Source organism: Podarcis liolepis (genome assembly GCF_965112155.1).
Source record: "Podarcis liolepis genome assembly, chromosome: 2".
Classification (NCBI taxonomy): Eukaryota; Metazoa; Chordata; class Lepidosauria; order Squamata; family Lacertidae; genus Podarcis; species Podarcis liolepis.
The window spans coordinates 29,443,598-29,459,604 of NC_139555.1; the positions used below are offsets into that span (position 1 = coordinate 29,443,598).

Here is a 16,007-nt window from a genome sequence, read left to right on the forward strand (position 1 = left end):
CACTTCAGCAAGATACAGGGAATTCAAATATCCTCTGTCATTAAACAATAAAGCCCACAGCCTGACTGCTGCCTCGTAAATGAATAAAGAGTTATAAATAAGCAAGATGCGCTTTCAGTACAGCACTGAATATATATGCTGATGAAACGTGAGTCCAATGTATATGAAGGGAAAGAAGCTGTAAGTGTAAAAGAGGCCACACATAAAAAAGCATTGCAGAAACATGACAGGATATGAATAAACAATCATTTATGGGGCCCCATAAAACCAAAGGATACTGAAACCCTTTAGGTGCCTTGTGAATGTGAAGGGGATACAGCAGGCTCTTGCAGATCACAAGCTAATTTGCTGAAAACCCCAGCAGTATTAGACACCTATCAAACTCTGACTCTGCTCTTTGGAGAAGGTGAAAATGCTGGCATTTCGCCTGCAACACCATCTCTTGTAAACAAGCTGCCGCATCCATCTAAACTTTACCGGATGGAAGAAAAGCCTGGCTATGTTCAGCAGCATATGTTCAACGTCTTTGAGCAATTCATTTTATCTCGAATATTTTGCTTTTGGTGGGGCATGCCATTTCTGATCAGCATAACTGTCCAGAAGCTCTGCTACTAGCATTCAGCGTTAGCAAGCTTCCTCGGTAGGCACATGTTTCACATACGCACCCCCCACCCCAGAATCCCACCTTTAAGGTAAAGGTAAAGGGACCCCTGACCATTAGGTCCAGTCGTGGCCGACTCTGGGGCTGTGGTGCTCATCTTGCTTTATTGGCCGAGGGAGCCGGCATACAGCTTCCGGGTCATGTGGCCAGCATGACTAAGCCGCTTCTGGCGAACCAGAGCAGCACACAGAAACGCCGTTTACCTTCCCGCTTGAGTGGTACCTATTTATCTACTTGCACTTTGATGTGCTTTTGAACTGCTAGGTTGGCAGGAGCAGAGACCGAGCAAATGGGTGCTCACCCCGTCGTGGGGATTCGAACTGCCTATAGACAGCGGCAATAGAATTACATGGGCAGATTTAGCTAGTTATTTACGTTTACGCACAGATCTTAATATGGGATAATGATTACTGAGCACAATCAAAATATGCACATGCTTCGAATGTCAGCGGGGAATAGCTCAGCTACAATATGCACATTTCCTGGGTTAGGGAGAATTAGCTAATTAATTCTAACCACTACTAAACTATTGCACCCACGCAACATACGTGTGAAAAGGAGCATGTATACAGGACGCAAGAGGAGATGGGGTTGGAGGGCAAGTGTCCTGCTGCTGAGAGAGACACATTAGTCTTCTCCCTCTGTGTCTGTCTGTCTGTCTGTCTCTCTCTCTCGGCTCACATTAAAAACCAGACCTCAGTGATGCAAAGTGGAATGAATGTAGTGAAAAGCTGACTTAGGCAAGGACTAAAATACCTATTTAAAACACAGGCACTCAAGGATAGGAAGAAGGGGCTGCAATTTGCAGGGAAAGAACTTGCCACCCCAGGAAAACAATATAACTGGGGCACACTGAAACTCCTGGGTTAGTCAGGAAACAGTCAGGAGCAGAGAACAGCCTTGTTCATTCAGATATTCCATGGCAGTGATCCTCGTGTAGCTCCTAAATTCCTGTGTTAGGATACAGTGGGACAACCACAAATCATATTGGTAATATCAGAGCAGAGTGTCTCCCAGACTCTTGTAACTAGCAGCCTGCTGACTCCACATGCATATGCTTTACCCAAGGAGAAAAAGGCTGTCTAACTCTCAAAAGCAAACAACCCCATTACAACAAAACAAGTTGAAGTTGTGAGCAGAAGCTCACACTAAAGAGGTCAACACTGGCCAAACAAATAGTTTATGAACAGTGTTCTTCTTCATGGCCTCATGTAAAGAGTGGATAAGCATTCTTCTTGGTGCCAGGAGATGTATAAAGGTAAGGGAGAAAAAGTTGACCACCTTTTTGGATGATTTTCTGTGCTTGCTTTCGGACTCTGGCATTGCGCAGAAACCGCCACTCCCTTTCTTTGCGGACCTGGCTCTCCAAATCATGTTCTTCTGGAATCTGCCAATAAATAATAATAATAATAATGAATACAACAGGGGAATGGCAAAAAAAGGCTTCTTGCGATTCCAAATGCATGCTAATTTAAACCAGAACAGGGACCCTTCAGCCCATGCAATCTGACCAAAACCAGCAAGGGGCAGATGAGGTTTTTCTGTTCTTATACACTTCATTACCTTCTGAACTGCACATCATCCACCACTGGGCCCCAGGGCTGTCAAGTGATCAAAGCCTCAGTTGTTTCTTTTAACCAATTAAAATAAATATGATAAAATGTCTACATAGGCAATATTTTCAAGAAATCTAATGCAGATAATTTTTCATTGACAAACGACAGGGAATTCAACTGGAATGCACTGCCTGAATGCAGATGTATACATAGATCAATTGCAAAAATAATATTGGCACTGAAATCCTCTCACTCGGGACATTTATTTTAAAATGCACATTTTAAGCTTATAGCTGATAAACCGTATCCGTTATTTGACAAATATTCCAAAACCTATTCTTTACTCACTCTTTTGAAAAGGTCTATTTGTTTTTGTCTTGTCTCATTCAGGCTGCAAGTTCTCACAGAAAGCGAATGAATACCCCATCTTCTTAAACAGCAACGTAAATTTATGAAGCTCATATAAATGGCTTGTCACAGCAGATATATTTGAATCTTGTGGCTGCTGTTATGAACCCGCAAGCTCATCCCTAGTACAGGACCATTTTTACACTTGTCTCCAAGGCTTTCTTCTGTTTAGATGGAAGGAGTGCAACTTCTGCATAATTCCTTATGAATAAAAGGCTCCATAAAGTATGTGGCAGGGAAGTGTAAACACAGAAGGTATAATTCAAAATTGGAGACAACATGTGGAGATCCTGTACTTCTTCCTGTCGAGGGCCTGAGCAGCTAGGGGATCGTAAAGATTCTGCCCCGTTATTTAAGGAAGCAAGCACACTCAATTGCAAGAAGTTGCTGCTGCTCATATTTTGGGAATGGCTGCTGAAAACAATTAGGCAGAAGTGTAACGGCATGAAAACATACATATTAAATGTCAAACGTGAGTTGGCTTTCTGTGCAGAGAAAGGTGTACTTTGGATTTTCAGAGCCAGGCCTGCAGTTTTCAAACCAAGCACTCACTCAGCTCAGGTGTTTTGCTTTCATGACGACATCCTTTGAAATTATTATTCATGCCATGATGAAGACTCTGCTGATATAAAACAGTGCTGCTAATCAGTTGGTACTGTAGCCTGAGAGACCAGGCATTGGTTACCACTGAGAAAAGAGGTGTGGTAGCTGTTAAATTTGTTCTAGACCAATAGGAATCCAAGGAAGAACATTTCTTTTAGAAGAAGAGGAGTTTGGATTTGATATCCCGCTTTATCACTACCCAAAGGAGTCTCAAAGCGGCTAACAATCTCCTTTCCCTTCCTCCCCCACAACAAACACTCTGTGAGGTGAGTGGGGCTGAGAGACTTCAGAGAAGTGTGACTGGCCCAAGGTCACCCAGCAGCTGCATGTGGAGGAGCGGGGAAGCGAACTCGGTCCCCCAGATTACGAATCTACCGCTCTTAACCACTGCACCACACTGGCTCTCTTAGACTGGTTATCAGAACCTCCCAGTTCACAACAGAAAGAAAGACACATCAATAAAGACTGAAAGGGCACACTTAGTCCCTATCAGTCCAGAAAAAAAGTATGCCAAATCATATTGCCATGCAAAAAGGATTCACAGCAGCCCATCCTCTGGAAACAAATCACAACAAGATTACAAAGCTAGACAGCATTTGTTTTATTATTTAAAAAATAACAATTCTCCCTCACTCTCCCCAGTAGTTTTCTTTGGCAACAATCCAAGGTTTGTTAGACGGAACATGAGAAATGAACAGCAATGTACAGCAATAAGCAAACCCAAGATAAAATACATTAAAGTATTTTCAAGTGGAGAGATATCCTTTGATAAAAATGTCATTTCAAAGGAATAAATTGGAAGAAGATCTTAAAGGACTCTGTATCAAGAAAAGAAGACAAGGGGCATGTACAGAATCTAAACATTACCAGTTGGCATCTAGAATGGCTTTTGTAGGTATGGATTAGGGAAAGCTTCTTCCCTGTGTAACAGCTCCCATGGAGTTAGTCTGTCCATATCAGAAGCTGGCTGCACCTAAGTGCCTTCAGCACATTTGTTGCGTTGGCCTACAATGCCAAATATGTTCGTATGTTCATTTGTTTCACTTTATCTGCTCTACCATGCCAAATTATGGAAAGGAAGAGCTACATGGTTTTCTCTATGTAGTCATATAAGGAAGTATCACATACATAAACAGAAAATAGGTTGCATCCAATGAAGTTGTTCCTTTACTGCAAGGAATTTAGAGCAATTTATGCCGGGAACCAGATGAGGACCAGGGCATTAGCTTCCTGATCACAAGCTTCCATACTGTGCAATGTACTAGAGCAAGCTGATATACTTTGTCACTTTGCAATGAAACTTCTCCTCTCTTAACCCCCCCCCTCCCTGTGCATCCCCCATATCTATTCTGGCGGTTCCTCAACTTTCTAGGGCAGATTTGGGAGAGGCACAGGAGGGTATGTAGAGAGAGGAGGAGGAGGAGAAGTTCTGCTGCACTAGCAGAACAGGACAGCTTCATTGAGAACAACTCAGTATTTTTGGCCTCATACTCTGGTGAGCTGTAGTGGAATGCACTGATGAACAGGACTGACCCACAACATTTTGGCACCCGTGGCTAACCACAAAATGGTGCCCCTATCCCCACCAGGGGAGAAGGGTGAGTGAAGATCTGCATCAGGAACAAGGATGGAAGGAAGATCTACATGAATATCTGCTGCCCCTATGGCTCCTGCCACCTGAGACGGTCGCTTTACCCTGCTTCATGGGTAGGCTGGTCCTGCTAGTGAATGATGTTGCTAAAACCAAGGCAGTACTTGGTTCTAGCAACTCGGGAGGGGAATGGAATAAACCATCTACACACAAATGGGAGCAACCTGAGATCAGTACATGTGCAAGTGTCTCAATTAGTGGCCAATTATCAGCAAGGGATTAAGAGTGTGATCCGAAATAAGTGATTTAAGAATAACATTAATTCCTTTCCCAGAAATAAGGACTCGCTCGAGTATTTGCATTTTTTCAGCTTAGGTGACTGGGTTACAAAGGTGGGGCAGGAGGGAGTCTTATAAAATTATGCATAGTGTAGAGGAAGTGGAATGAATGATACTCCCTCTCTCATAACACTTCAAATTAGAGGTCATCCGATGAAACTGACAGGCACAAGATTAAAGATAAACAAAAGAAAGCACCTTCACACCATGCAATTCATAATGGCTTGGATGGCTTCATATGCCTGTTGTCTTTGTCCATGGAGTTTTCTTGGCAGGGATACTGGAGTGGCTTGCCGGTTCCTGCTCCAGGTGGATCACGTTTGGTCAAAACTCTCCACTATGACCTGCCCATCTTGGTCATAACATAGCTTCTCTGAGTTATTCAAGCCCCTTCGCCATGGCTTAGTATACATACTAGTATACATACTTCCATACATACATACATAGTATACATACTTCTATACATACTAGTAGTGATGTATGGAAGTGAGAGCTGGACCATAAAGAAGGCTGATCGCCGAAGAATTGATGCTTTTGAATTATGGTGCTGGAGGAGACTCTTGAGAGTCCCATGGACTGCAAGAAGATCAAACCTATCCATTCTGAAGGAATTCAGCACTGAGTGCTCACTGGAAGGACAGATCCTGAAGCTGAGGCTCCAATACTTTGGCCACCTCATGAGAAGAGAAGACTCCCTGGAAAAGACCCTGATGTTGGGAAAGATGGAGGGCACAAGGAGAAGGGGGCGACAGAGGATGAGATGGTTGGACAGTGTTCTCAAAGCTACCAGCATGAGTTTGACCAAACTGCGGGAGGCAGTGGAAGGCAGGAGTGCCTGGCATGCTCTGGTCCATGGGGTCACGAAGAGTCGGACACGACTAAACGACTAAACAACAACAACAGATGGCTTTAAAAAGACAGGACAAATTTATTGAGTTTTAGGACTATTAATAGCCATTAGTAATGAAATCTACTGCGATCTCTACCTTCCGAGGCAGTAAAGGAAGTGTAAACCAGTTTTTGCTGTTGGGGGGCAATCAGTGGAGGATGGCTGTTGCGCTCATGCCATACTTGTGGGCTTCTCAGATGGAGGATGATAGACTAGATGAACCATTGGCTCAATCCAGCAGGCCTATTCTCACACTATGTTTGTTCTCTCCTTGCAGTCATTTTTTTTTACTTTAGAAAAGACTTTCTATAGTAAACAAAAGACAAGCTTCTGTTCTGTTCTATTCACTTCTATGTGGGTCTCCCAGAGGTGTGTGGGTGTATGGAATAGTGTTACATGATTAGGATCATGACACACTACAGATTTCTAACACCTCTTGGCTTCCACTCAGACAGAAACCAATTACAATTCAAAAGTATCCCACTGAGCAGTGCCATGTGAAAGCCAATGAAGTTGTTCTCCGCTTTATCCATATCAAGATGGAAACAGTCAGCAAGGGGTTGTGGAAATAAGGACAGAGGATGGATTTTCTCCTTGCAGCAATAAATAATGTTATAGGGAGATCTCTGCTGGTTTCACAGTGATGAAACAGTTTCCTAAGGGGCTAAATCCTCCATCAGTTGAACAGAGCCAGAGCCACTGTGGAGCTGAGGTGGCAACCTGTGGCTATTGAGGCTTGGGTGTGAGTGTATATTTTTGTCCATATGTTGTCTGCATTAAACATAAAAGATCCTAAAAGTTGCAGTCAGACACAGGGGCAACACCAATACTGCACTTCCCCGACTTTAAACGTTTTCAGAACTCTTGAGGTGGGAGTGGGGCTGGATCTATGATTACCTGAGCATTGCTATTAAGTATCAGTTAAAGCACTACCAGCTAAAACACTACACTCTTTTCTGAAACAAACCTTGTTCTGCTTTTCCATAAATCGAACACTAACTGATGCCAATCATTTGTAATGCCACCAGTCAGTGCATAGAAGCATAATGCCTATTTCTCAGGGAAGGAATGTTCCCTTCCACACCAAACCTTACAGAAATTAGGTGTACTTGCAGCCCCTTTTGCATGTATTCCTCACAAGAGCATCTACTCGGTCACCCTGCCTGCTGCATGTGTTTCCTAGAAGAGTCTTGGCATAAGGATCTAGGCTCTCTCTCCTATCTACATTTAGTTCACATTTCATGGTGTGTGTGTTTAAATGCAGGCAGCTGAAATTCTCAGAAGGCAGCAGGAACAAAACAAGATTCTTTACTCCTGAATGTGCCACGTACAGCATTTTCAGGAGACTATTCCACATAACTCTAGAGAACTATATAGATTGTAAGGATGTCAAGCTCAGCTAGATGAACTATGGAATAACCAGGAAAACAGCACAGCTGCAACTGATGGCATATACCAATTTTGCTCCTTTGATATGTGCAGTGCTAGCTTTTGTTTCATAGACACTAATTATTGTTCAGTGTAGCGTTAGGAATTTTTTTTTTTACTATCTTTGGTGAAGAACACCCTGTAGGATAAAGCATGTGTGGTGTCCATGAAACCTCTGTTAACAGGCTCCCAAATCGACTTTTTATGCAACATGAGCAAAATGCAAAAGATAGTGGTAGGTAGAGAAAGAAGCAAGCATAAAGGTATACTGCACATCCCTTGGATGGGATCTTTAATACTGGATTCTAGAGGTTTTTAAGCAGAAGTTGAATGGCAAATGTGTAAGATCTAGTTGAGATTCCTGGACTAGATGACCCTCAGGGTCTCTTCCAACTCTACAGTTCTATGATTCTATAAGGAATCACAGGTTTTTCCACTGGAAGCACAGGTCTAGAACTCCTCCTAGGAGAAAAGCAGTTTGGAGGATGAAGAGTTATGGGGCGGGGAGCAATGGATGGTGAAAGAGTGATGGACTATTGTTCCCCATAACATTTCATTTTGGAATGCCTGGCTGTAACTTTGGCCAGGTGGCGTTTGGATTCATAGAGTTCACCAGTATTGTGTAAAAACTGCCAATACACCTTCCCAAAATTGGATAAGCATTTTCTAATGTTTCCTGAATTAGAGCCAAACCTTTGTGCTGGTATGCTTATATTGATCATGAGGTCTTGTCATGAACAAGACCTGCCTTTGTGTGTGAGAGAAAGCAAGCAAGTGGGGATGAGCAATTGTGTGGTAGCAGAGAAGAAGAGAGATGGACAGTAGAGTGGAGAAGTAGTGAGTGGACTCATGAGAGATTGTGGGGGTGTGGTGGAAGGGCAAAGAAAGGAGATGGTTGAGGGTGAGGATTGTGCAGGGGAGGGAAAGATGGGCAGAGACAGTGTGAGGAACAGATTCACCCTTGATTTGGGCTATTTGTGTACATGGGTATTTAAAATCAGCCACATTGTTGGCTGCAGGTTTCTAAGGTGGCAATCCTAAGTACACTTACCTGGGAGTAATCCCCACAGAACAGATGGGGCACACTGCATAGGAGCAGACTGCAGACCAAATTCTATTTCCAATAAAGCAAGTCAAATGATGGGGCAGCCCTATGAGTATGATCTGTGAGATATCAATCCGCCTGTTTTATTTCAAACATCTCAGCAAAATTCAGTTCCGGGGGAAATGCTATAACTCTTCAATATTAGTGGTGATAGGGAATATGAGGTAAAAATGAACACGTTATATAGGACCGCAGTAATTTTAAAATATGGATAAAATTCTCTTACTACCCAAAACCCTTTTGTATATATATATTCCTGTAAACCCTGATGAAAGAAATGGGACATCTATTTCCAGTGGAGCTTGTGGAAGGAAAATTCTTGCTGGAATGTGCCTCATATCTATGGTAGTAAATAGTTATTGCTGGACAAATCTCTCTCTAAAACTGTGTTGTAGTTCTCCATTCAGCAACAAGTAATTATTCAAAGCACTCCAAATATTCTTAAACTTCTGCTTAAAAAAACAACAAACTGAAGTACTCACACTAAAAACACACACCCTTGTGTGCACAGAATGATGCATTTTGATTGGCCATCTGGAGTGATTTATTAGATTAATAAGGCACCACTCTGGCGAACAGCTATTCTCAGAAAGTAGATAAATGTTTTTAATAATCATTGGGAGTTAATATATTACCCACTCTGAATGGTAAAATAAAGATAGCATTATCCTAATTCTTTTATTTTTAAAACATCTACGTACTGTTCTCTAGACTTGGAAACAAGCACATAAAAGTCAGTTTGGCCAAAGTAGTTGGACCAACAGCTTGAAGCTAATTAGTAATTAAAGTAGTAACATTTCCAAATGTTTCAATGCCTGTGTAGCCATGGGTATCAAGAGAAAATTAATTGCATTTGTGCTGTAGTTGATGAAGTACCAAATGTTTTACTACCTGGCAAATTCTCTTGGTGGTTCAATTTAAAAAAAACAACAACTGGGGAACTGCAAATCCACCTGTAAAACATGTTGTGATTAAAAAAAAAAATTGCTTGAATATAGAGCCAGTTAGTGTTTTGCTTTGATGACCAGTAGGGCTCTTGGGTATAAAGAAAAAATATTGACAGAGATCTCAGTAACAAGTTTTATATTCTTAAAAAAAGGGGGGTGTCAGCCATTGTTTCTTTATTCCAAAACCCAGGTGTAACGTGATACCTGCAGCACCTAGCAGAAACTAATTCAGTCTGTAATTTCAATCTTGGAATAGAAATGAAATGCTGATCACGTGATTAAAACATGCAGTCTAATTTTTGTACTTTTAAATCTTGTTTCCCTTGCCCCCACCTCCCATTTGGATACCACCTAGCCAGATGAAGAGCTAGAACTAAAACTTAGCTCACTAGTTCATGATATTTTGGCTGGTGCTTATAAATGCTGGTTTTGGAGAAATACATGGATTATTCACATGTCCATTCTGGGCCTCCTGGAGGCACTAAGCGCACACAGGTCTGTTGGGTGTCCGTGTCTTTGTTACTTCACAAAATATTTCTCCCCCAGAAAGCCCAGCAAGAGCTATGTGTGCTAACTACCAACAAGGTAGGTTACTGTAATGAAAAGAAAAGAAGAAGCTGGAATAGAGGACTGAAAATGGGATCAGCTAACAGAGGCCCTCAGGTACATATCCCCACTCCCGCCCGCCTTTGCTGAACTCTTCTGTACATATCATACCACACAGCTCTGGGGTTTGTTGTGTTGAAGCATGAAAATAGAGGGTTTCATACTCACACAACACCCACCTACCCACCATACAACTGTATATGAAGTTTTAGGGCCAGCTTGGGGGGGGGGAAGCTCTCTCAACCCTGAGCCTATAAAGTACAGCACTATTCAAAATGCACGGCAATATTTTGTTTAGTTGTCCGCTGCCACTTGTTATCTTATTATGCCCTCCTCTGTTCGTTCATTTTTTAGTAAGTATTTTCTGGAGCAGCAGCAGTGGCTGTTCAGTGCCTTACACTGCTGCACTTTAACATTTTTGAACCCAAGACCGCAGTCACTGATTGCGGACATGAACCAACAGCCTTTGCCGATTTGTGGCTCCACAGAAATTTAGGGGGAAGCTTATCTTGAACCTGGAGGTTCTATATTGTCATCCATTGATAAGACTCATCCTCCATGAATCTGCCTGTTCAAGTGGTTCTCAAAGCACTGGGAAGGGGGGCACATTCAGCGGACCAGTTAATACCACCCCCTGACAACTCAAAGTACATACATAATTCTTATTTTAATAACTGTAGTCTTGCCTATCTAATGCGATGAATGTGCCTGCTTCTTGCAAGCAAAGTTATATGAATTCATTGCAAGACATATTTCAGCCTTTTTACATTACCCAGCATGCAAGAAACCTATTGTACTGCCTATAGGGAGACATTTATTTCTGCTCCCTCTTCAGCTGACAGACTGTGCATAAAATACTGTAGCAGAGTAATTTTGGAAGATATACATGTGTACACACACACACACACAGGTGCAACACAGGAAGTTGTCATGCCAGTATGAATTGGCATGAATTTCTAGCAACTCATCGCTATGAACACAACCTCTAACTAAGAACCTTACGTCCAGAAACTTGTGCTGCTTTGGATGGATGCTCACAATTCAAATTTCAATTGCCTAGTCTAATTCATGAGAACCTTCAGCGTGTCTCCTTAGTTTTGTTCTATAAATGCATCTGTGATGCATGAGGATATGTTATTATGGGGGCGAGAAGGGTGCTTTTTATGTTCTTGTGATTTTAAAATGAGGCCAAAGAATGCCAGCCCTTGAGTTTCCTGAGTTCTATTTCAGATTGCATAGACCTGATGAAGGGCTTTGACCTTGTCAGCTGAAAAGTACTCTTCACACTGCTCAACATGATAGGATGCCCATCTAAACATGATAGGATGCCCACTGCTCAACATGATAGGATGCCCATCTAAGCGCCACAAAATGGCCATGTCCTTCCACGAGAACATGTGTGGCACAATCCAGTATGATGCTTCATCCTCAGACACCTTCCCTTTAAAGAGCAGTATGAAGGAGGGCTGTGTTCTTGCCCCAACTCTCTTTGGCATGTTCTTCCCTCTGTTGCTCTTGACAGAAGATGGGGAGGGGGTCTGTTCAATGTGGCATGTCTCCACACTAAGACAAAAGTGTGGCGGGTTCTTATCCGAGAGATGTTGTTTGCAGATGACAAAGACTTGAGGAAGCTCTGCAGAGACTCATCAAATGTTTTTACAAGCCTGCATGGAGTTTGGCCTGACCATCGGCCTGACATCTTGGGTCAGGGTCTTGCTAGCACACCATGCACCAGCATTTCTGACCCCAGGCTTGAGGTGGTAGACAATTTTGTTTAACTGGGCACCACCATAACCAGCAACCTTTTCCATTGATGCTTTCCACATGCGCTGTATCAGGAAGAACCGGGGTACCACATGGCAGGACAGTCTCAAAGATGTGTTGTTCCAAGGTTACCTTCCCAGCATGTTCACACTTCTGTCTCAGTGATGTCTACACTAGATTGGTAATGTCCACAGATGAAAGATGGCAGGAACCCCAATTCTATGGGGAATTGGCTTCTGGCACCAGGCCCATTGGTAGACCAACTCTGTGTTGTTCTCTACAGCAGTGTTTCCCAACCGGTGTGTGTTTCCCAACTAGTGTGCCGCGAGACGTTGCCTGGTGTGCCGTGGGAGGGAGGCGGGCGAGTCGGGCGGCGAGAGGCGGGGCGGCGAGGAGAGGCCGCCCAGCGCGGGGCTCTCGCCGTCTGCCTGCCTGGCTGCCTGCGTGGCGCTGACGTCACGGGGCTGTAACGTGCCCCACATAGGCACACGCGGGGCGGCGAGCGAGCTCCCTCCCACATCCCATCGCCGCTCGCTTCGGCCGGCCTACTGGGCTGTCGCAGGCGGAAGGCCTGCGCATGCGCGAGGTTTTCGTGCCTTCGGGATTCCCTTCACGCCTTCCTCCTCCCGGGTCCTTGAGAGCGCGGGAAGCGGCAGCGCGAGACCGGCGTTGAGCGTGGTAGGTATTGCGCTTGCCAAGGCAGTCATTTGGGAAATGAAAACTTGCAAAGCAAGCAACCACTTCAATCTGAAGTACGTGTATGCTTAATATCCTGTATCTGAAACCTGTTCTGCCCCCTCCCCCACACTTGGTGCCATTTTCATGTACACATGCAGCAGAGTAAGTTGACCCAGAATAGTACCAATTCAGATGGCAGATGGGAGAATGACAGTGCTGAATGCTTTCCCATGTAGAACAGTCCCTGCAAATAAAAACCTAGCATATTTGGAAGAGCGATGCTAGCCTAACCATTACCTTCTATGCTGTTACTATTTTTTTATTTTTTTTTACTTTTAAGTAAAAAGTGACCTTTCCCCATCTGGCATGGTGGTGTGCCTCGAGATTTTTTTCATGAAACAAGTGTGCCTTTGCCCAAAAAAGGTTGGGAAACACTGCTCTACAGCCACAGCAAGCACTGTAACTCTCTAAGACATATGGATGCCAATGAATTCAGATTGTAGATAAACAGCCTGGTGACAAATGGAAACCCTAAAGATGCATGAAATAAAGCAGGGTCAACTCTTGGTCCTAGAAGATTATGTGACTTGCTGACCTCCCTCCTGGATTAGAAAGCTTTTACTTAAGGCAAAATGTTCCAGTGTTGCTTCAACATTAATACATCTAGAAACAGCAAAGAGAGTGAGACACCAACAGTTCTGCCCTTGCTGTTGAAAAGCAGAGGCTTTAATTACACAGCAAGCAAAAACTGGCATTTTTTTAAAAAAGTTTGTTGTTGATGTCCCTCTGGGACAACAGACAGGCAGAATACTTAATCACTGCAACTCTCCCAGGAAGCTCAAGTGGTATCTGGATCAGAGAAAAATTGTTTGTTAACCCTCATGGCACACAAATAAAATATGAACATAACGTTGCTCAACATAGCATGTGAGCTGAAAGATTGTGCTGTATTTGGCCTACATTCTTGTGTTCAAATCTTGAACCCAGCCCAGCCCAGCCCAGCTCTCTTCTTCAGCCTTCCCACTTCACCTTGGTTGTGTGTAGGTTAGATATAATGTGCAAAATGCACAATGAAGGTTTGGCATTTTCGGTAACAGTCAGAGGCATAGCATTAGCTTGCTCACGGTATTAAATGTAATTCCAGAATCATGAATTCAGCACTGCCTCTTTACTGTGGAGATGAATAGAAGCATGATGAGAGGGGAGGGAGCAAGTTTTTCTTTGAACACAAACCTCTGTAGTAATTAGCAAGGAAAGATACAGAAAACACAGCTGTTTGCAGCAAGTATGCAGACAGCTGCTTAGAAGCTGTCCTTCCCTGTACCATTGTGATGATTTTGGTGTCATTATTATACATAATTTATATAGCATTGTTTGGCATACAACCCACCTCTCATTCATATTCTGTGAGGCAGGCTGCTATTATTCCTGTTTTTACTAATGGAAATACGGGCTGAAAGGTTGTCATCCAAGGTCCATGGCTGAATGGGACTAGAGCCCTCATTCTCGAGGTCCAGAAAGCAGACTGAATGACTTGCACTGTGCAATAGCTGGGCTCTTTCTCATGAGGTTTTCTTCATTTTTTACTTTGTTTCCTACTTGGTGGGCCATCAAAAATGGCTGGAGAACACTGCCTCCAAATGACTTGTTTACAGGCCAGTTCATCATAGGGGCTTGCCTACCCTCCCTCCTGCAAGCCATCTATCACTTTTACACCTTCTCTGATGCTGCTGCGACATTTCCTCCCTTGCAATATCTCTCTGTCCTGGTGTCCTCTTACTCCTCGCTGTCCTCCTTGGCATTTTCTGCTGATTATAAAAGGGAAACAGTCCCTTCCAGCTCATCTCCTTTCCAACCCCCCACCCTCATCAATCCACCTGGAAGCTGGCAAGCACAAGGAGCCAAACTGCCTTGTTGTCTTTCCCATACGCATGGTACCAGGATTAGCTGCAGCTCTCTATTGAATGCATAAAGGTAAAGGGACCCCTGACCATTAGGTCCAGTCGTGGCTGACTCTGGGATTGCAATGCTCATCTTGCTTTATTGGCCGAGGGAGCCGGCGTACAGCTTCCGGGTCATGTGGCCAGCATGATGAAGCTGCTTCTGGCAAACCAGAGCAGCGCACGGAAACGCCGTTTATCTTCCCACCGGAGTGGTACCTATTTATCTACTTCTCTGTAAATACAACCAGAGAGGAGCTAAGGGGCCACAATCTCTCTGGGAGTCTGTGCATTTGCACTAAGCCACAATTTGGCTTATCATTAGGTACAGAGGATGTGCAAGTCATTTTACTTTCTACTTGTATGGTAGAATGGGATCCCATGGTTGTGGAAAGAGATCTGCCATCCTTTATGCTGTGCTGTGTATGTGGAAAGGGAGCCTGCAATCTTATTGATCCACATATAGGTTCTTGCTACCACCCAATATGGCCCATTATACCTTTTTGCAACAAGTGGCACTACAAACAGGGCTAAGACGGAGGCCCTAAACTATGTCATGATCAAGAGAGCCCAAATGTGTACTATTCTAACAGAAAAGACAATGAAATAATACACTTTTATATTTGAATTTATACTGGTACATAAGTGAGGATGCAATTAAAAACTAACAAACTATCTTGCAGTATTCCTGTTTCTATATAATGTACCCTCTTAGCACATAGGATTTTTTTTTAAATGTAGAACAGCACAAGAGCCGTGAAACATGCAGTCTATCACTTACTGAGTGGAAGAGTCCACACAGATTCTACTGTGTGTGTTCTGCACATAACACAAAATGTAAACCACTTTCTTTCATGGTTTTTATTTTTGAGAGCAAAGCCATGGATGTCACCCAATGAGAGTTGATTTATAATCACAGCATGATAAATATGGTACTAAATATATTATTGTCACATCTGAACAAAAATGTATGTTCTCCTGTGTGTTTTAACAGATCATAAAAACCTTAGAAATCTTTGGGGCGGGGTTTGTATGTGTGTCTTGTATTTAGAGGCCCCTCATAATCTGAGCCCCTAAATTGTAGCTTACTTAGCTTGTCCATTAACCCAGCACTGGCTATAAACATATGTAACCTCTGACTTTCATGCCCCACGCCTTTCTTCAGTTTGCAGCACAATCATAGGGTTCCAATGGCAGGACCCTGAATGTGGCAGAAGCAGGGGCATGCTTATGAAAACAATGAGTACAATACAAACCACCACTCCCCTTCCACACACATGTATTATTTTCCTACTGCTGATAAAACCATACGGGATGGATTCAGAGTGAGCTGGGAAGTGTTAGCTAAAGCACAAAACTGACAAGCAATTACAAAGCATTCTGTGAATGAAGCCTGTAATATTTATCCATCTGCATGCCAGGCTATTACCAAAGAGAAGGAATCAATAGCTGCTGGGTGTTTTTTGTGTGTGTTTAAAATAAATAAGTAAATG

The 16,007-nt window shown here is 43.2% G+C and overlaps 1 protein-coding gene and 1 long non-coding RNA gene across 3 annotated transcripts in view; both read right to left on the minus strand.

Moving 5' to 3' along the window:
- RPTOR (regulatory associated protein of MTOR complex 1) overlaps nucleotides 1–16,007 on the minus strand; it is a 313,358-nt gene that overhangs the window by 38,641 nt on the left and 258,710 nt on the right. For both annotated transcript variants that reach the window (XM_083489852.1, XM_083489851.1), the window contains exon 25: nucleotides 1,943–2,048. In XM_083489852.1, coding sequence (XP_083345978.1) covers nucleotides 1,943–2,048 — 106 coding nt within the window. The remainder of the gene's footprint in view (nucleotides 1–1,942; nucleotides 2,049–16,007) is intronic.
- Nucleotides 7,448–14,502, minus strand: LOC310700772. Its single transcript, XR_014522811.1, has 3 exons — nucleotides 13,010–14,502; nucleotides 11,466–12,173; nucleotides 7,448–11,418 (listed from the first exon to the last, which is right to left on the minus strand). It is a non-coding gene; the product is annotated as an uncharacterized lncRNA (long non-coding RNA).